We start from the raw sequence: 21,814 nt of genomic DNA, 5'->3' as shown, positions 1-21,814 counted from the left end.
TCTTCTATCACCACCCTCTGTCTCCTGCCACTTCGCCAGTTTTGGGTCCAAATTGCCAAGTTATCCTGGATCCCATATATTTGCCTACTTTCAGTTTCCTGTGTGGGACCTTGCTGCAATCCAAGTTAGCTGCATCAACTGCACTACCTTCATCTACGCATTTGGTTAACTGTTCAAAACATTCAACCAAATCCGTTAGGGTTGACCTCCCTCTGACAAAACCTTGCTGATTATCAAAGCTTGCTTCTCTAAATGGAGATTAATCCTTTCCTTCAGAATTTTCTCCAATAATTTTCCTATCATTGATGTGAAACTCACTGGTCTGTAATTCCCTGGCATACCTTACCACTCTTCCTTAAAAAGAAGAGCCACATTAGCTGTGCTCCAGTCCTCTGGCATCTGCCCGGTGACCAGAGGGGAATTAAAAATTTGGTCAGGGCGCCTTGCAATTTCCTTCCTTGCCTCCCACAGCAGTCTGAGGTACAACTCACCTGGAACTAGGAATTTGTCCACTTTCATACCCACTGTGTGGAGTTTGCACGTTCTCCCTGTGCCTGCGTGGGTTTCCTCCGGGTGCTCCGGTTTCCTCCCACAGTCCAAAGATGTGCAGGTCAGGTGAATTGGCCATGCTAAATTGCCCGTAGTGTTAGGTAAGGGGTAAATGTAGGGGTATGGGTGGGTTGCGCTTCGGCGGGGCGGTGTGGACTTGTTGGGACGAAGGGCCTGTTTCCACACTGTAAGTAATCTAATCTAATCTAATACTTCCTCACTCCCTATATCAGCCTGCTCAAGAATCTCAAAGACAATCTTGCTAAATCTTGCCTATATCTGGCTTCTCCTGAGTGAATTTTGTTAAAGTTTCATTTTATCTTTGCTCATGAACATATCCAAGATTTTGAAAACATAAAATATATTGTATTCTTAATTCTGATTTACTTTGTTAATTTGAACTTTTCTCTTTGCCTCAGTATTACACATTACATACTAACTATTTATTTATATATCATGTATTGGAAGGAAACCACATAGTTTTATTGTCATCAATCTACTTATGTAGTTACTCCTCTAACAGCAGTAGTGATTTTGTTAATGTTTAAAATCAAGCTATTTGTTTTAACTACTATTCTATAGGAGTTCTATGGTTGGCCATACCAACATATGCATTACATGATATCTTTAATTAAAAGAGCTGCCCGTCCACCTTTTCTTAGTTCCCTGTAATTATAAAATGTCGTCATCTGTCAGCTACAACTCTGTAATGGTCATATAGAGTTATTTACATAGGAATATAACAGTTAGGAGCATGAGCAGGTATTTGATCCTTCCAGCCTGCTCCATCATTCAGCAAGATCATAGCTGATTTGTTGTTTTGTGTTCTATGTTTGTCTGCCTCTCATAAGCCTTGACTCCCTTATCTTTCAAAAAAAACTATCCATCTTGAGTAAATCCACTTATGTAGTTACTCCTCTAACAGCAGTAGTGATTTTGTTAAAGTTTAAAATCAAGCTATTTGTTTTAACTACTATTCTATAGGAGTTCTATGGTTGGCCATACCAACATATGCATTACATGATATCTTTAATTAAAAGAGCTGCCCGTCCACCTTTTCTTAGTTCCCTGTAATTATAAAATGTCGTCATCTGTCAGCTACAACTCTGTAATGGTCATATAGAGTTATTTACATAGGAATAGAACAGTTAGGAGCATGAGCAGGTATTTGATCCTTCCAGCCTGCTCCATCATTCAGCAAGATCATAGCTGATTTGTTGTTTTGTGTTCTATGTTTGTCTGCCTCTCATAAGCCTTGACTCCCTTATCTTTCAAAAAAAACTATCCATCTTGAGTAAATCCAATGAGCCAGCCTCCAATGTTTTCTGGTCAATTAGATTCTACAGAGTAATTACCCTTGGAGAGACAACATTCCTCCTTTTAATCAGAGGTCCAGTTTTAAACAGTATTCCCCAGTTCAAGTCTGTCCTAAATTGGAAAAGATCTCTCAAAATCCACCCTGGCAAATCCTGTCTTGTCTGCTTCAGTAAGATCATGCCTTATTTTTTAAACTCCAATGGGTAAAGGTCTAACCTGTTTGACGTTTCGTCACAGGATGTGTCCTTCATCCTATAAATGTATCAAGTGAACCTCCTTTGAGCTGTTTATAATGCAGCTTTGTCCTTTCTAAAATAAGAAGACCACAGTGGTACAGAACACTCCAGATATGATCTCACTAAGGCCCTGTAATGCTACAGTAAAAGTTTCCTCCTTTCATACAACATTCTTGCAGTAAGCATCAATATTCTGTTCGCCTTTGTAATCACTTGCTGCTATTGCAAATCTTTTGTGATTCATGTACCAGGATACCCAGATCTCTATAACACTGATCTCAATAATTTTTCCATATTTAAATAGCATACTGCTTTTCTATTCTTCCTGCCAAAATGGAGAAGTTGCCATTTTCCCTCTATCAAATTTTTAATCACGCATCTATCCTGTCTATATCCCTTTGCACACTCTATATCTCCCCTTGACAACTATTTACCTTGGTATCATTGGCAAATTTAACTCCCATACACATGTATCCAAAATGTTGATGGTGATTATATAAGGTTGGAGCCAAAGCAGTAGTCCCTATGGCAATCCAGTTGCTAGCCTGAGAAACACTCTGTGCTGCTTGTTAGCTAACCAATCCTTTATCTGTGTTAATATGTTACCTTTTATACAAATTAAGATCATATTGTGTAGTAATGGCTGTGGCATATTTGTAAATCTAAACACACCATCTTCTCAGGTTCTCATTCCTTGCACCTTTCGTGTTACTTCCTCAAAGAACGCTAATAAATGACTTAAACACTATTTCCTTTTCAAATATATGCCTGATTGTATTACAAATTTCTAAGAATCCCGTTATAACTTCCTCAATAATGGTTTCTAGCAAATTCTTATGACAGATGCTGTGCTAACTGAAAGAGTTTCCGGATTTCTGTCTCCTTCCTTCCTTGAATAATCATGTTATATTAGGTATTTCCAGTTTGCTGGGACTCTTCCAGAATGTAAAGAATTTAGGAAGATTATAATAAATTCTCTGCTGTCTCTGTAACCACTTCTTTGAAGAGTTTAGGGTGTATGCCATCTGCTTCAAGAAACTTGACAGACCTAGGACTAATAATTAGCCCAGCAGCTTTTTCATGGTGATGTGATTGTTTTAAATTCCCATGTCCCTTTCATCTCTTGTTTTTTCCAGTGTAAGTGAATTTTTTTAGTTATTCTTTGTTAGTCCATAAAATCTGTCCAAGTCTTATGGCCACCTACTAACCTGTGCAAAATTGTGCAGTGTTCCTTTCAGTTCAATGATACCTTTAATTTTCTTAGCCTAGACGATCCATCCTTTTTGGTCTTTCTCATTGGATAAATGTTTGCTGTGAGATATTAAATATCTCACTAATATGAGCCCTTGCATTTCTGCAGTTTCTACTTTTAACTTGATCTCCCAGTTCACTTTACCTAGTTATGCCTTCATATCAAGATAGCAACCTTACTTATGAAAGCCTTAGAAATTGTAGCCTTAGAACCAAATGTCCACATGTCAAACTGAATGAGAAGTTCTACTGAGTTTGATCACTGTGGCTTAGAGGCTCCTTTATCATGAGTTAATTGATTAATCCTGTCTCATTGCTCCTTACCAGGTTAAAAATAGCTTGTCCCTTGGTTGGTTTTACATGGCTCTAAGCAACAGTCCTGGGAACACTCAATGAACTCATTTTCTGCCTTTGCAAATACTGTTTGCCCAATCTCCGTAGAAACATAAGAGGAGTAAGCCATAGTTGGCCATCCAACTCATAGGATTAATTCCTGAAGAAGGGCTCATGCCTGAAACGTCGATTCTCCTGCTCCTTAGATGTTGCCTGACCTGCTACGCTTTTCCAGCAACACATTTTCAGCATCCAACTCATACTCTGTTCCTGTTTTCTCCCCATAACTGTCGTCATCCCCAAGATGACTATCCTTGATTGACCCTTGTCTCTCCATGTGGAGATCAATTCTGTCCATCAGAATTGTTTTCATAGTTTTCCTACCACTGATTTTGGTTCACTGCTCTTTAGTTCCCTGGTTTATCTGTAATATTCTTCAAATAATGGTACCACATTAGCTATCTTCCACTCGTCTGGTTCCTTTGTTGTAGCAGGTGAGGATTTAAAGATTAATGGAAGATCCTCCAATCTCCTCCCATGTCTCCCACAGCAACCTGGGATACAACTTGTCTCGGCTTGGGGATTTATCCAGCTGTAAACCAACTAAAACTGTTAATATCTCATCCCTCTCAACACTGATTTGTTTAAGCTTATCACATTTTTTCGTCCCTAATTCCTATACCTACTTTGTTCTTCTCAAGAATGAATACAGATGGCTTCCTGTACAATGGTACCATAGTCAGTTCATTATCTATCAGAACCCACTTTTTTTAGTACAGGCTGTAAGTACCTCACGCCTGACAGATAACTGCAAGGACTGACACTCTGCCAATTCTGTCTTCTCCATCCACATTGATCTCACTTGGAGTCACTTCCTCTTGACCCTGGCTGTGGGCCATATTATTAGACACTCTGCTAAGAGGTCTGACAGCCTCTTGGAGCAGTATTTACGTAAATGTTCTCTTTCCTGATTTATCTTCAGCTTAATGACTGAGCTGAAGTTCTTCCAGCTGTAGACATCTATGGTAGATGTGTTTGTCCTGGATTATACCAGCCGTGTCTTGCCGTGTCATCTTTATAGTAATTAATTAATTAATTAATTTGCATATCACATTTTAATTAATTTCTCTAGACTTCTTTGCTTATTGCTATGTCAATAAATGTTCTACTCACCCCATTGAAATTCCCTAGTTAGGATATCCTCATCAGCCAACCTAAAGAGCTTTATTCTAATAAAATATTATAACTTAAAGTACTTGCATTTTAATGATGTGAGTTAAATATTCATCGACCACCTGCTTTTTCTGTGATATTACTCTTGACTTTGTTTCCAAAAAATGCTTTATCAATAAAATTTGTACAGGTACAGTGCAAGACATTTTGAAAAACTTGAAAATTAAAGTGCAACAAAATTCAATTAGTCCATAAAGCATGTTCCACCCTCAGTGCCATGATACAACTGTGATACACCTAATGTTTGCAGCCTGAAGGCGCAGCAATTCAATTGAGAATTACAAGAAATGCTATTGAAATAATTTTCTATCAATATACAATGTTCCACTCTACCTCAAAACAATACAGAGGAACTTCAATTACCCAGTATTCGATTAACCAAATTTCGGATTATCCAAACAAGATCGCAAGGTCCTGATGTGTGGCTGACTATGCTTTCCGGCATTGATTATTTAGCATTCGATTAACCAAATTTCGGATTATCCAAACAAGATCGCAAGGTCCTGATGTGTGGCTGACTATGTTATCCGGCGTTTGATTAACCAAACGAAATACTCTCTGCCTGCATCCTTCGGATAATCAAGGTTCCTCAGTATAATAATCTTGACATTTATTAAATTTTTGTAGGGCATATAGCTGGGAGGTTCTACTGTTTGATTTTTTTCAGAACAAGGTCAATCCCATCTGGATCCACAGACCAGACTGGACAGCCTCGGGGTCCTCCCTCACCCACTCCTCCTGGTGTTGTGACTGCCTGTCTCGCACTTTACCTCTAGGTTCTGCTCACTACTTGTTTTGGGATCCTAATGTTTTGCCACACTCTTAAGGTTATACCCTATATCCCTTGCTTTAATTATCCTTTGGTGACATAGTGGGTATTAACAATTTGTGAGCATGAGGCTCTGGATCAGAATTCAACAATGCTGCTTTGCTCAATGTAGCAACAAGGTAAGGCTACTGTCAGCTGAAGTTTTCCTTGAGGGGCTGGGAGTAACACTCTGGTGTCACCTGGTTCACCTGTAACCATAAGCTCTCAAGTCTCTATTGAGCTGCCAAATTTATTGGGTAACAGGACTGACAACCACTGAATGTAAAATAGGTTTCCAACTGTGCTGTGGGAGCCCAATTTAAATTGTCTAATGAAATGTTCCGCCTTTCTAAGAAGGAGCAAAAATGGTAACAAGTTGATATGTATCAGATTTAGAATGTATTCTACAGTTTTACATTTTTAACTCAGTAAACCTCAGTCAGTCTCTCCAGTGTCCCCAAAGGCTCTTAGCTCACTCCCGCCCCCGCCACAATGTCCCTAAAAATGTTGATATGTAAAGTCCCTTTTACTGCAGACAAAGAATATGTTCAAGCATGCACCTTTTTTGAATTTGCCAGAAGGTTAGGGAGCTTTACATTGGTTGAGGTAATATTACAAAGAAAGCAATTGGAGTTGCTTTGTCATCAATCAAAATTCACATTTCTTCAGTGCTAGAAATTGAGACTGTTTGAAGCTTGACATTCTTGTATTTGTTCTGATGAGTGTTAAACAAAAAGCTTTGTCAAAATGTCTTCTTTCAACAGTAAAATATGTTTTACATATTTATTTCTCACTAAAGCTTTGGTCTAAAAGCATATTCATATATCTGCTGAATGCAAGGAACTCTCAGCAGATTGTTATATTTTTAGAAAGGTAGAATATAGTGGCAGATTTTCTTTGCATTTCAGTAAAAGTGTCTAGATGATGATCTAAGACAAGTTCTGACTCATTGACAATGAGGGATGAGCAAGATCTGATTATGGAAATAATGATTGAATTTGACACTGCTTGTATTTATATATTTTTACAGTACCTTGATTGTGATAAAGTGTCCTGAGATACAAATTTGTCACAAATATCTAGGTTGTTTATCGTGTATTTTTGTATATAATTTAATTTTCGGAGTTAAAATTTAATTGTAGATTGTGGGATAGATGCAATCAAAGCACATGGAAGTTATTATAATTATTATTTGGTATTATGTTGATTTAAGAGGTTGACTCCTGGGAAGTTAGATGAGAAACAGGTGGGGTTGCTGAGTTAGAGACATGATGTTATTAGTTATTCAATCATTTTCATAAGGAATATATCCTCTGATCTTCATTTAGAGTTGGAAGTTTGATTCTGGTAGTTGTATTGTTCCACATTACGTGCCCAGGAAGATGACTTTGTTTCCATTTTCTGTCTCATTTGCAATCTAAAATGTTAACATTATTTGGATTTATTCAGAAACGAAAGGTTTTATCATACTGTGAAATAGAACATTATTTTAAATGGCTGTATTAATATGGCCAGCAGATGCATGTTATTTTGCATTACACGTTCCCCTCCAAAATCTAAATGGGGTAGAGGAGCAGAAAAATCTGTGAATATGGCTTCACAAAGCACTGAAATTACTGGGCCAGATTTTCTAGTGTTGCCTTTTTTATGAAATGAGGGAACTCTGCATTTCTGGGAGGAAAATCTGTTTGAAGCGCTCTCAGAAATGCAGAGCCATACTTCCATTCTGACAGTTCCCTCACAGCATCAAACTGTCAGTGGAAAGTCCCTTTTCACAACAGTCAGCTGTTGTATTCTGAACTTTAAAAGTCCTGACAGCTGCTGTCAAAGGGTAAGTCTGTAGGGTACATGGGATTTTAGAGTGTTGGGAGCATTGGGTGCCAAGTGGGTAGGGGATAGGGACTAGGTAAGTTATTGTGCCCAGTGTGTTGGGTGCCAGCTGGGGGGTGTACCTAGCAAGTATAATGCTAGGGTACCAACTGAGGTAAGGTATGAGTTAATGAGGTAGGTTGCCAGCTGGGTCGTGGGGTAGGGTAAAAGGTGACAAGGGGCCAGCTCGGTGTCTAGGATAGATCAGTATAGGCCGGAGAAATCAGATCCGGCAGATGGTGGGTAAGATATGTATTGGAATCTGGCAATTGGAAGGGGAAATAGGGAGGTGTGCATGGACACTCGAACTGGGGTGGGTTGGAGGGACAACAGCAGCGTGTGGATGAGTGGTTCGGGAATCGGGTTGGCACTAACAGCAGAGGGGCAAAGGGATTGGGGATGGTGGTAGAGGTGTTGGGATTCAGGGGTTGGGTCTGCTGGCAGTGGTTAGAGGGTGGGCTGGATTGAAGATGTTGGCCCTGGGGGCCTGCCCTGCACCCATTAGGCGGAGCAGGTCTGGGAGTTGTGGGTCAGTTTAGTAGTTTGTCAGCAGTTAAACCATATATTTATTGGAACAATCCGAAGCCTCTGATTTTTGTAACTTCTTCAGTGGAGTTTCTATAGACAGATATACTGGTCTTTTCCTGTAACTATCTTGAAGGCTTTGATCAGATCAACCTTTAGCCTTCTAAATTCTAGAGAGAACGGGCCTCATTTGTATAATCAATAATTTATAATCGTGATGATCCCATGTTAACAGAGATGAAAACTACGAGTATAAGATAGTCACAAGAAAACCAATAAAGGGTGGACTTGTTTCACCCAGAGAGTGATTGGAATGTAGCATGTGCTGTCACAGAGACTAGTTGAGGTGATTAGCCTCCATGCTTTTAAAAAGGTAATGGATGAATATGAGAAGGAAGCTAAAAGGAGATTATTCTGATAAGGTTAGAGTAAGAATGCTTGGAGAAAGTTCTTGTGGAGCGTAAGCTCTGATCCGGAGCAATTTAGCAGAATCGCCTGTTATGAACTAGCCACAGAGTGGTAACCTGGTTACGAAATTACTTTCATTTTAGAAGCCACAAACACAGGTGTTTGCTAAAAGAATGAAGCTATGAAGCTCCAGGTCTAAATAAAGAATTTTACTGCACAGAAATTAGAACTATAGAAATTGCATTCTATTGTAAATAGTCAGTTACATTAAAAGTAATAAAATAAACATCATTGCCCAAATCAAATATCTTAACTCTACTTTGCTCCTTCACCCATTAGACTTGCAATCAAAAGCACAGTGAGATATTTATAAAACTTGGAAGATTAAGCGCTTTTTATGCATACTGTGACACCGATTCATGTATGTGCTAAGATTTCCAGACCTTTCATTTACTCCCAGCAAAGTTGTCTCCTCAAATCTCTTCCAACTACCCAAAGGTTGCAAACTCCATGTTCAAATTCGGCACTTCTGGTATCTTAAGCATAGTAATCTCTGATTAGACCTTCCCTGCTTCAAACATTCTTCAATTATGGTGTATTGTATCTCTCTGTTCTTGGCTTGGCTATATCATGCAACTCACTACCAGTAGAAATTAATCACCAAAGTCATCCTAATTATTTCTGTCAACACCCAAACTTCTGAATTCTGATAAACATGATATTTCCATTATTCCAGCTTATTCTGAACTCTCAAATTACTCTGCTCAAACCAACAATTAGCTCCAGGAGCCTGCAATACCTATAAATAACTTACAGACCCTTTCTTTTATATTGTTCATCTCCCAAGCAACCAGGTCTCATGATCCCTCCTAGACCCCATTTTTTTAAACAGAAATCAAATCCTCATTTTTAAGGGTCAATTAACCTATGTAAAAAAATAGCTTTTGATTTCCCCAAAAGTACATAAACTATTGCATTACTTCTATATGTTGTATATTTTATCTGATTCTTTGTAGAGGCATTTGGATAGTATATGAATAGAAAGGGTTTGGAGAGATATGGGCCAGGTGCTGGCAGGTGGGACTAGATTGGGTTGGGATATCTGATCGGCATGGACGGGTTGGACCGAAGGGTCTGTTTCCATGCTGTACATCTCTATGATTCTGTGAAAGCCCAATTATTGTGTGAATACAACACATTTCAAATGTGTTGCTGGAATGTACCTCTAGGTGGTGCAAGAAGTGTACAAGTGCAGAAGCTCCACCTGGAAGTGACACATATAGCTGCTTGCTAACTGGAAGGATAGTCTCTTGAGCCATCCCTCAGACATTCAGCGAAGCAGTGGCTGTTATTTCTAGATCTGGCAGGCCTCCCCTCAAGTCCACATTCAACCCAGATCCACTATTTGTCATTCATCCATTATGAGGTGCCTCGCAGCTACACTGTTCAATGGCTGGAATGACTTAGTGCCCCTCCCTTGGATTCTCAGTCTCAATCTCCCCTGGACATGAAGAAGTTTAGCCTCAAAAGGCCATCTACATCTGCACAGACCGTGGAGTATTTACACACTGCATATGCATTGATACGTCTGGCTGAGGGATGTCTGTTGCCAGTAATTAGTATTGCTAAGATCATTTCTGCAAGTACAGGCAGTCATTTTGATGACCATCTTTGTGTTTGAGCCAATTACAGTTTTGACAAAGCACTTTGCAGCCATCTGGAACTCAATGTTGTGTTTTAAACTTAGCGATTGTAATCACTCCCTCATTCTATTTCCTTTTCATTGTATATGTTGGCATTAATGTTATTTTTCTAGTATATACTTTGACGACAGCTGTTCATTATTTGGCAATTTGGAACTCCTCTGGTGTCTCGTTTTCTTTCTTTTCTCCCAAATTATGCAGTGCTTATACTGGAGTTCCATTTTGAAATATATTGAGTCAGATCAGTACGTTTCATTTGCAAGCTTCACTTTTTCTTCTGGGTTCTCCTCTTACTGCTTTCTTTGGCTGTGTACCATCAACTCATTTCTTGTTTCATATCTCCCAGTCCTTTCCTTTTTTTACCCCCACCCTTCCCCATTTCACCTCCTTTAAAAGATATATTGCATTTCAAGCTTTTCCCAGTTTCAAAGAAAGATCACAGCCTGAAGTGTAAACTCTGTTTCTCTCCACAAATGCTGATTATTTTGTAGCATTTCAGGAGGGAAGGTCTTATGAGGAAAGGCTGAGAGACTTGGGTCTGTTCTCTTTGGAAAGAAGAAAGCTAAGAGGGGATTTGATAGAGACATACAAGAGGATTAGAGGATTAGATAGGGTAGACAGTGTAAGTCTTTTTCCTAGGATGATGACGTCAGCTTGTACGAGGGGGCATAACTACAAATTGAGGGGTGATAGATTTAAGGCAGGTGTCAGAGGCAGTTTCTTTACTCAGAGTGGTAAGGGCATGGAATGCCCTACCTGCCAATGTAGTTAACTCAGCCATATTAGGGAGAATTAAACAATCCTTGGATAAGCACATGGATGATGATGGGATAGTGTAGGAGGACAAGCTGAGAACAGTTCACAGGTCGGTGCAACATCAAGGGCCGAAGAGCCTGTTCTGCACTGTATTGTTCTATGTTCTGTGTACCCCAAGCCTGATCTTCTACAAGCTCAAAACAAGAGCCCTCCAAATGATGGGTTTTTCCTAAGCAAGAAAAAATCTTGATTCTTCTAAACTAAAAGCAAGCTAATACCGTTCGATATAAATACGGAATTGCTAACAAAACGCAGCAGGTCTGGCAGCATCCGGGGGGAGAAAGCAGAGTTAATGCTTCAAGTCCAGTGACTCTCCATCAGATCTGAAAGCTGCTAGAAAAATCTGGTATTTTTGCTGAAGGGGAACCTGGGGCTGTTGGGGTGCAGTAGGATGGAAGAGAAGAGTGGATAGGCGGGGATGAAATCCAGAGATGAAAGGGCTCGGCAGACAAGGGGATTACAGACAATAGGCCAGAACACCTATTGATGTTTACCCTGTCCAACTGTAAAATATTCACAATACAAAGAAATCCCCATTATCAGTGCAGGAGGGCTCTAGTCTTCTGATTTCTGATATAAACAGTTTGAAAATCATGACTCCAAAAAAGCTGACAGTTATTAAAATTTTTCATACACAGTCCAAAACATTCATGCTGCTAGTTCAAGCTCTAAAATAAATATTAATGTATATAAATCACTCATCTTAATCACACAATGCATTCTCATACATTTGAAACAGTGACCAAATAAATAGATTAATAACTGGCAAGAAATGTTTTGTGTAATCTGTAGTTGACCTGTAAGTGAGTACCTATAATCATTAGGTTATGGTGTTTTATTTACTGTAAAATGTTTACTTTTAATATTTTCAAATATCTTTAACTATATAATTTGGTTGATATTATTGCATCAGTTCAATTTATTATTTTTTGATTCTGAATTTTTTTATAAACTACTTCACTCTTGTTCAGTTAGATAACCTTTGTTTGTTGTTTGCTTTTATTTCACAGGTGAAATGCCATCAGTACTGGCCAGATCCTCCAGAAGTATGCAGATATGGCAACTTTCATGTCACATGTCACTCAGAAGAATATAGCATTGCCTATGTTTTCAGAGAAATGACACTTACTAATTTAGAGGTAGGAGTCATTTATTCCTGAATTGCAAAAACAAACAAATCTTTTGTTTACTACTATGTTTTGTTTCAGCATATACTCCTTAACTCTTTACTAAAGTGTTTAGGTTAGATTGCTTACAGTGTGGAAACAGGCCCTTCGGCCCAACAAGTCCACACCGCCCCGCCAAAGCGCAACCCACCCATACCCCTACATTTACCCATTACCTAACACTATGTGCAATTTAGCATGGCCAATTCACCTAACCTGCACATCTTTGGACTGTGGGAGGAAACCGGAGCACCCAGAGGAAACCCACGCAGACACGGGGAGAACGTGCAAACTCCACACAGTCAGTCACCTGAGGTGGAAATTGAACCCAGGTCTCTGGCGCTGTGAGGCAGCAGTGCTAACCACTGTGCCACCGTGCCGCCCGTTATCAGTGAAGTTTTAAAAAAAAGCAGATCCTCAAAATTATAAATAAAACCACCAGGTGCCAGAAATAAAATCTGTTGGGAAATGACAGGATACAGTGTTTCTTGTTTATGTTCTTCAAGTCAGGGAAAAATAACAGATCATGCCAGAACAGTTGTCTTACAAAATCATGTTTTCTTTCGAAGGATTTTGAGCTGTTTTTCTTGATGTTGATCTCGAAAAAGAAATGAGATTGCTTTGGAAACAATGAATTGATGAAATGGTTGAGCTACTGCCAAGTAATGGTTCATTTGTCTAAAATGCTTTGTTCTGTATGATTTACTTCACTTTCTGTTCTTTCTAGCAGTGTCTCTGAAGTATAAATATCTTTTGTCTGTAAAGTTGAATAAATTCTTACAGGAACTTATTTTGAATCCAAAGATTAATTTAAATCGCAGTAGATAATTTCCCACTGGCATCTAATAAACAGTGGATGTATGCAAGTATTGGTACTAATTATGCTTGTAATAGATGGTTGTTCAGATCAATTAACTTTGGTACTAATATAGTAAATACTTCAACTATTAGTGAGTGAAGACCTAAATTTACTGGATCTGGATGTTGTTGGCAAGGTAAGAGTTATTACTTTAGAGAAAGAGTGTTGAGTTCCTTTTTGAATCACTGTAGTCCATCAGTTGAAACACTCTCTTGTTGGTTAGGGAGTTGCAGGACTTTGACCCAGAGATGAAAACGGTTGGGATTACAGAAATATTACAATGCAAAAGGAGGCCATTAGTCATCATGTTTTATGTGTTAACTCTTCAAAAAAGCATTTAATGTCATGTGATTTCTCCCCACAACTTATCTGTTCTTTCCAAGTAGCCATCTAGTTCCTCTTTGAATGCCTCAATTGTACCTGCCGCCACTAGTTTCTCAGGCATTCCAGACCATAATCGCTCTATGAAAAAGAATTTTCTCAATCACTTTTGCTTTCTGTATTGACTGCTTTGGATATGCCCTCTTATTCTTGCTCCTTTCACAAGTTCAAACACATTCTCCCAATTTACTGTGTCCAAACTTCTCATGATTTTGAAGACTTCAAACAGGTCTATTCTCAACCACCTTTGTTTTAGAGTCATAGAGATTTACAGCATGGAAACAGACCCTTCGGTCCAACCCGTCCATGCCGACCAGATATCCCAACCCAATCTAGTCCCATGCCAATGCCTGGCCCATATCCCTCCAAACCCTTCCTATTCATATACCCATCCAAATGCCTCTTAAATGTTGCAATTGTACCAGCCTCCACCACTTCCTCTGGCAGCTCATTCCATACATGTACCACCCTACATGTGAAAACGTTGCCCCTTAGGTTTCTTTTATATCTTTCCCCTCTCACTCTAAGCCTATGCCCTCTAGTTCTGGACTCCCCAACGCCAGGGAAAAAACTTTATCTCTTTACCCTATCCATGCCCCTCATAATTTTGTAAACCTCTACAAGGTCACTCCTCCGCCTCTGATGCTCCAGGGAAAACAACCCCAGCCTGTTCTGCCTCTCCCTGTAGCTCAAATCCTCCAACCCTGACAACATCCTTGTAAATCTTTTCTGAGCCCTTTCAAGTTTCACAACATCTTTTCCAATAGGAAGGAGACCAGAATTGCACACAGTATTCCAACAGTGACCTAACCAATGTCCTGTACAGCCGCAACATGACCTCCCAACTCCTGTACTCAATACTCTGACCAGTAAAGGAAAGCATACCAAACGCTTTCTTCATTACCCTATCTACCTGCGACTCCACTTTCAAGGAGCTATGAACCTGCACTCCAAGGTCTCTTTGTTCAGCAACACTCCCTAAGACCTTACCATTAAGTGTACAAGTCCTGCTTTGATTTGCTTTCCCAAAATGCAGCACCTCGCATTTATCTGAATTAAACTCCATTTGCCACTTCTCAGCCCATTGGCCCATCTGGTCAAGGTCCTGTTGTACTCTGAGGTAACCCTCTTCGCTGTCCAAACCTGCAGGAGTTTTGTTGTCATGTATCTATTAGTCTAGTACTTCTAGGTTTGAAAATCATGAGTAATGTACTGTTGAAGTAGTCTTGGCAAGTTGCTTTGGTCTGAGTTGCAGAGGGCTGTTTGATTGTTGCTGGAGCTGTGCTCACCTAGGCAAAGTAGAGACTTTTCCAACACAATGTTAACAAGTGTCTTGTAGATGATAGAAACACTTCAGGGGTGTGAGTTGAGTTCTCGGGATCTTCAGGCTGTTCTTTTTTTCAGTCATAGTATTTATATGGTTGATGTCTTGATGTTCTCTTGATGGTACAGAATTCAGCAATGACTGTCGTGTCAGTGGAAAGTGGTTAAACATGTCATCTTGGAGATGGCTAGTTTCCAGGGCTTATATGTGTGCATATGTTTCTTGTCACCTATCAGCTAAAGGCTGAACATTGTCTTGCTGCAGGCAGCCATAAACTGTTCCATTATTTGAGAAATTTCAAATAGAATAGGGGAAATGTGGTGGCTCAGTGGATAGCTCTGCTGCCTCACAGTGCCAGGAATCCAGGTTTGATTCCACCCTCAGGCAAAGGTCTGTGTGGAGTTTGCACATTCTCCCAGTGTCTTCCCACAATCCAAACATGCGCCAGTTATGTGGACTGGCCATGCTAAATTGATCATAGTGTTCCAGCATGTAGAAATGCAAGGTTACAGGAATAAGGGTAGGTTTTGGTAGGATGATCTTCAGTAGGTCAGCATGGACTTGATGGGCCGAATGGCTTGCTTCCACACTGTCGGGATTCTGTGATCTCTAGAACTAAACACTATGCAATCAACAAACGTTTCCATTTCTGACTTTATATTGGAGAGAAGCTCCTGTTAAGGCAGTGAAGGGTGTTTGGGCTGAGAATACTGTCCTCAGGCTGAGATGAGACTTCGTAAATGAAAACAGAACAATGTTCCTTTGTGCTATGTATTATCATCTGGTATGAGGTTCCCTGCACCCCTCCCCTGATGCTCTTCTAGGCAGTCATTTTGACTTACCCTCTGAAATTCATGTTTTTTGTCCATGTTTGGGCTAAGACAGGAATGAATTCTGAAGCAGCATGGTTCCAGGTACTTTAGAAAGTAAAAGAGAGGGCATGTGGGAACAGGCAAAGGATATTTTGAAATTTGCGCACAGCTGCAAAACATTAATTGAGGGACAGATTTACAAAGATTGAACTCAATTTGTTACTTAAAATTAAATGAAGATTAAATATAATTAAGTTTATATTCCAGAAAAAGTAGAATCGCTGATCTTTTGACGTAAAGGGCATTAACCCTGTTATATCTGTGCGTGCTCATTCACAGAGCACTTGCATTTAGTCTCCACCCCTTTCGTTTGTCCAAATCCCTGTATTTTCTCCTTCCTTATGTAGCTTTATTAAGAACTATTTATGGAACCAGCTTCCCAATGGAACATTATTTCTTGTAAGAATCCTCTGAGTGGAGAGAAAATATTCTCTTTATCTCTCCACTTGATTATTTCCTAACATATTTAAATCTATGACCTCTAGTTATTAATCCGATCACTAGAGGGAATAGTTTTTTCACTTACCTAATTTATCGAAGTCTTTCATTATTTAAAATGTTTATTGGATTAACTTTTAACCTCTTCTGTTCCTTGGAGAGCAGTCATAACTTTCAGAACCTCTCCTCATAAATGAAATCTTCTGTCTGTGGCCACTGATTGTGACTGGTATTGTTGGGATGACAAAGCTGCCCAACATCCAATTGGCTGTAACTTTATAAGGTAGCGCTTCCTCCCAAGATAGCATTAGTTTCTTTAATGGCTGTTCCTAACACTGGTTAGGAACAACCACAAGGATTAGAGGTGGGTTCCCCCTGCCATTTTAGTTAGGTGGGAAGAACAGTAATGTCCCCAAAAACTCCAGCTCATGGAAGCATTTGTAATGTATTGTAAACAAGTAAAAATACTAAATAATCTCCTGTACAAAAGAAATGCTGCAAGTATGCATGCCATAATGTGGCATTGAAATTGTTCACTCCATTGCTTCCATTGTAAAAGGCAATAAGAGAAAATTTAAAAATCAAAGATGAGAAAGATTTACAACTGAGGTGCAGTCAGTCTCCCAGTCACGATCGCCATTCATACTGGATCAACTCTTTGTTTATTAGCTTTAGCTATGTCTTGTATCTTTAAATACTCCTTCATGTATTTTAGTTCTCTTGCTGCTTCACAGTAAGTCGGTGCTGAATTTCAGTACTGAGAAAATGGAAAGTAAATCATTGAGATTCTGTGGTAAAAAGGATATATGATTGCAATGCTGAAAGGAGAATTTGGATTTGAAATAGTGAAGTGTAATTGGAATTTCTTCGTACCATACAACTTCAGAGCAATAAGCTACAAAGAGGCTGTTGGTGCTATCCTTTCTGTAATATATCAGAGTGCACATATGTTTTCAAAGATCATAAATAACTTCTGCTATGTGACAGTTAATGTTAATTTATAAAATCATGTGGTGTAATTTATAATTAATCTGCATTGCTGTCAATATGTCATCTTACATGAATAATGATAGTGACGCCAGCTAAAAATATCCTGTCATTTAGTTTTTATGGAGAACAAAATCATAAAACATGAAAGACTGTTGTTTCTTTAACTGGAAATCAGCCATGAATATTAGGTAGTTACGTGCAAAACTTAAGCAGCATGAGTCATTAGGAAATTGGCATATATGAGGTTCTCTAATCATAAGCACATCTTTGCAGAATGTTGCAAAATGATATTTGATTTTAAACTCACCTTTGCTACAAAGTCATAATGAAGCTGCTATTTATGAAATTTCACAGAAAAACACTTTAGATGATTTAAATTCATGAAATTTAGATATGAACAGAATTTTCTAATAATTGTACTTTTTTGTTGAAGGGTCTACTTTATTCGTTCCCACTGTTTTTGAGCAAAGTTGTACATTCGAATGTCTGACAATTGACTTGTTGATGCCATTAAGAGGCAGTTTGAGATTTTGTGTCAAAGATGCTGTAATAATTTATTTAATTCATTTTTTTAAAAATTGGGTACCATTTGGTGATTGTTGCCTTACTGCTATATTGTACCAATGCATTGTCCATTAACATATAATGTACAACCACCTGAAATTAGCTTTGGCAAATAGGATTAAGGAGACTCTAAAGGGATTCTACAAATATGTTAAGGACAAAAGGGTAACTAGGGAGAGAATAGGGCCCCTTAAAGATCAGCATGGCTGCCTATGTGTGGAATCGCGGAAGATGGGGGAGATATTAAATGATATTTGCATCAGTGTTTACTATGGAGAAGGATATGGAAGATACAGAATGTGGGGAAATAAATAACAACATCTTAAAATCTCCATATTACAGAGGAGGTGGTGCTGGACAGTTTAAAACGCATGAAGGTGGGTAAATCCCCAGGACCCCTAGATGTCTGTGGGAAGCTAGGAAAGTGATTATTGGGCCCCTTGGTGAGATATTTTTATCATCGATAGCCACAGGTGAGGTCTTGGAAGACTGGAGGTACGCTAACGTGGTGCCACTATTTAAGAAAGATGGAAAAGAAAACCCAGGGAACTACAGACTGGTGAGTCTGATATCGGTGGTGGGTAAGTTGCTGGAGGGAATCCTGAAGTACAGGATTTATATGTATTTGGAAAGGCAAGGACTGATTAGGGATTGTCAATATGGCTTTGTGCATGGGAAATATTGAGTCATTAACTTGAGTTTTTTTTTGAAGAAATAACAAAGAGGATTGGTGAGGGCAGAGTGGTGTTCATGATCTATATGGACTTCAATAAGGTGTTCGACAAGGTTCCGCATGATAGTCTGCTTAGCAAGGTTAGATTACATGGAATGCAGGGAGAACTATCAATTTGTTACAAATCTAGCTCAAAGGTAGAAGGCAGAGGGTGGTGGTGAAGAGTTGCTTTTCAGACTCTGACCAGCAATATGCCTCAAGGATCTGTGCTGGGTCCACTGCTTTTCGTCAGTAATAAAATGATTTGGATATGAACATAGGAAGTATGGTTAGTAAGTTTACAGATGACACCAAAATTGGAGGTGTAGTGGATAGCGAATAAGGTTACCTCAGAATACAGGGGGACCTTAATCAGATGGGCCAATGGACTGAGGAGTGGCAGGTGGAATTTAGTTTAGATAAACATGAGGTCATACCTTTTGGAAAGAGAGATCAGGGCAGGATTTAGACATTTAGTGGTAAGGTCCTGGGGCGTGTTGCTGAACAAAGAGACCTTGGAGTACAGGTTCGTAGTTCTTTGAAAGGGGAGTTGCAGGTAGACAGGATAGTGGAGAAGGTGTTTGGTATGCTAGCTTTTATTGGTCAGTACATTGAGCATAGGCTTTCTGAGGTCATGTTGTGGCTGTACAGGGCATTGGCAAGACCACTTTTGGAATACTGTATACAATTCTGGTCTCCCTGCCTAAAAAAGGATGTTGTGAAACTTGAAAGGGTTCAGAAAAGATTTACAAAGATGTTGGCAGAGTTGAAGGATTTGAGCTATGGGGAGAAGCTGAATAGGCTGTGACTATTTTCCCTGGAGCATCATAGGTTAAGGGGTGACCTTTATAGAGGTTTATAAATTCATGAGGGGCATGGATAGGGTAAATAGCCAAGGTCTTTTTCCCAAGATTAGGGGAGTCCAAAACTAGAGGGCATACGTTTAAGGTTAGAGGGGAAAGATTTAAAGGGACCTAAGGGGCAACTTTTTCACACATAGGATGGTGCATATCTAGAATAGGCTACCAGAGTTAGTGGTGGACGCTGGTACAATAACATGCATCTGGATTGGGTATATGAATAGGTAGGATTTAAAGGGATATGGGCCAAATGCTGGCAAATGGGGCTAGATTTATTAGAATAGTTGGACTGAAGGGTCTGTTGCTGTGCTTTACATCTCTCGGACTCTATGACTGTCAATTGCTAAATAAAATAAATATTTGTATCCAATTCATGTAAACTTCCCTTTCACAATATAAAATGTCAATTTTACAAGTAAACTAACTAATTGAAATCATCCCATTCCAAGTAAATCAGTCTTTACTGAGGAGTTAATTTTTTAAGCAGCTATATTGCCAAGTTAGGACTAATGTTGAACTTCTGGACTGAATGGAAAAATAAATTCACTCTGAAGTCAAGGGAAAGTGATTAAAAATTAGAGTAGAAAATTTGACTAACAAAGGAAATCCTTTTGAGATGTGGATGCCACTGCTAAGGCCAGGATTTGTTCACCCATCCTTAAAAGTAAGTCTTGAAAGACATTTCAGAAGGCAGTTAAAAGTCAACCATGTTGCTATGGGTCTCTACTTGCAAGTAGGCTAGACAAGGTAAGGATGGCAGATTTCTCTCCTTGAAGTATATTTGTGAACCGGATGAGTTTTTACAACTATTTATGATAGCTATCATGGTCACTATTACTATGAATAGCAGACTTAAACCTAGGCTATGAGATCTTAGTTGATTTGATAATCCTCAACTCCACTTTCCTAACATTGCCTCAGAACTCTTGATTCCCTTACTGATTTAAATCTGTATTGAAAGCTCAGCCTAGATAGCCCTCTGATGTAATGAATTCTATAGGATCTTTCAAACCGATGACCACTACCATCTAGCAGGACAAGGCAGCAGGTACATTGGAACATACCAGTGCACATTCCTGCCAAGTCACATACCATCCTGACTTGGAAATACATCCCCATTCCTTTATTGTCACTGGGTCAAAATCCTGGAACTTCCTCCCTAATGGCATTTTATGGTGGACCCACAACAAATGGATTGCAATAATTAAAGAAGGCAGCTCACCACCACCCTCTCAAGGGCACCTACAGATGGGTAATAAGTGCTCTCACAGCCAACAACACCTAGATCCCATGAATTAATAAAGAAGAAAATAATCGCCACCCTCAGAGGAAAAATCCTCTTCAACTCTGCCTTTAAAAAGGTGATCCTTTTTCCTGAGGTTATGTCCTGTGATCCTAAAATCTTCCACAAGGGGAATAAAACCTCTCTACATTTACCCTTTCAAGCCCCCTAAGAATCTAATGGCAATGAAGTCACCAAAAGCGCAGCCAAATGTATTTGTAAATTAGAAAGGGATCTCCTTAATGTGAAACTGTTATGTGACCACAGAGACAGAATAATAAAAGTCTGTGCTGCCATGACACTTTCATATTTCAAGTGCCTCAAGTTCTATAGGTTTTCCAACAGGTACCTTCAACAATTGACTTCTGGCCAACTTGGAAGATGTTTTGAAGACCTCAGTGCTACCTGTAGTGAAGATTATGTTGTAGAGGCATAGGATTTGGCACAACAAAAAGGTCAGATTGAGCTCTGCTGCTTTGACTGATCAGGGGGCATTCATCAATTTGCTCCAGAATGGATCTTCAGGATTGTAATAGACCTCTGTTCTCTGCACAACACGGCACTGTTGAGGGGACTGGAACTTGCGTCAGAGGGAAGTGGAGATTGAGAACTTATACTTTTGTACTTTGGATTTTAGGGAGAGCTGAAGATGTCTTCCTGAGTGCATTGTTTATTGACATCCTAGGAGAAGAAGGAGCAGCCTGCTTTGCGGTAGCACATCATTACTCAGGCCTTATTCAAGCACCTTTCATTGAGAAGTGTGTTAGTGGTTTTGAAAGCCTCACAATCATGATCCTTGTGCAAATTCTGCCCCACATCTTGTTTTGACATGAGTGACAATTAAATGCTCAATGATAATATGATATCTAATGCTGTCATCGTTTCCCTGGGTGACTCCCTCTCCTCTCATTACCAACTGCCTAAACTTTTGCTATCCTACTTACCTTTCGGACTTTCTCTTATATGGGTGCAGTTCTAGCCCCAAGTATCTACCTCTCCCTGAAGTCTTTCCTGTAATGGGAAAAAAAAGGCAGACAGTTGGAAGTATGGAAAGTGATCACTGTTCTTCATCCTTCAAGGTGGATGTGACTGTTTGCCATCTGAAGTGTTTAGTAGAGCTCTAGGGGTATGTTGGTGACTGCTAAGCCCAAACTATACCGAGACGGTTCTGCTGTAAATAAAACAGTGTTATAGAGAATTGAGTTCTGGGCGATTGCTGGCTCGGAATTTCTTTTCCTATTTTTATATTTTCTCTCTACCAGTGAAATGTAGCTTCATGATTAACTAAACAGAGAGAAGTACCTCCTGGGCAAAAAAC

At 39.4% G+C, this 21,814-nt stretch overlaps 1 protein-coding gene across 5 annotated transcripts in view; it reads left to right on the top strand.

Annotated features, from left to right (window-relative positions):
• LOC140480570 (tyrosine-protein phosphatase non-receptor type 3-like) overlaps window positions 1-21,814 on the top strand; it is a 220,608-nt gene that overhangs the window by 173,001 nt on the left and 25,793 nt on the right. For all 5 annotated transcript variants that reach the window (XM_072575577.1, XM_072575574.1, XM_072575576.1 and 2 more), the window contains one exon: window positions 12,059-12,187. In XM_072575577.1, coding sequence (XP_072431678.1) covers window positions 12,059-12,187 — 129 coding nt within the window. The remainder of the gene's footprint in view (window positions 1-12,058; window positions 12,188-21,814) is intronic.

Source organism: Chiloscyllium punctatum, chromosome 8, assembly GCF_047496795.1.
Source record: "Chiloscyllium punctatum isolate Juve2018m chromosome 8, sChiPun1.3, whole genome shotgun sequence".
Classification (NCBI taxonomy): Eukaryota; Metazoa; Chordata; class Chondrichthyes; order Orectolobiformes; family Hemiscylliidae; genus Chiloscyllium; species Chiloscyllium punctatum.
The sequence above is the reverse complement of the archived record's forward strand: the minus strand, read 5'-3'. Positions and strand labels throughout refer to the sequence as shown.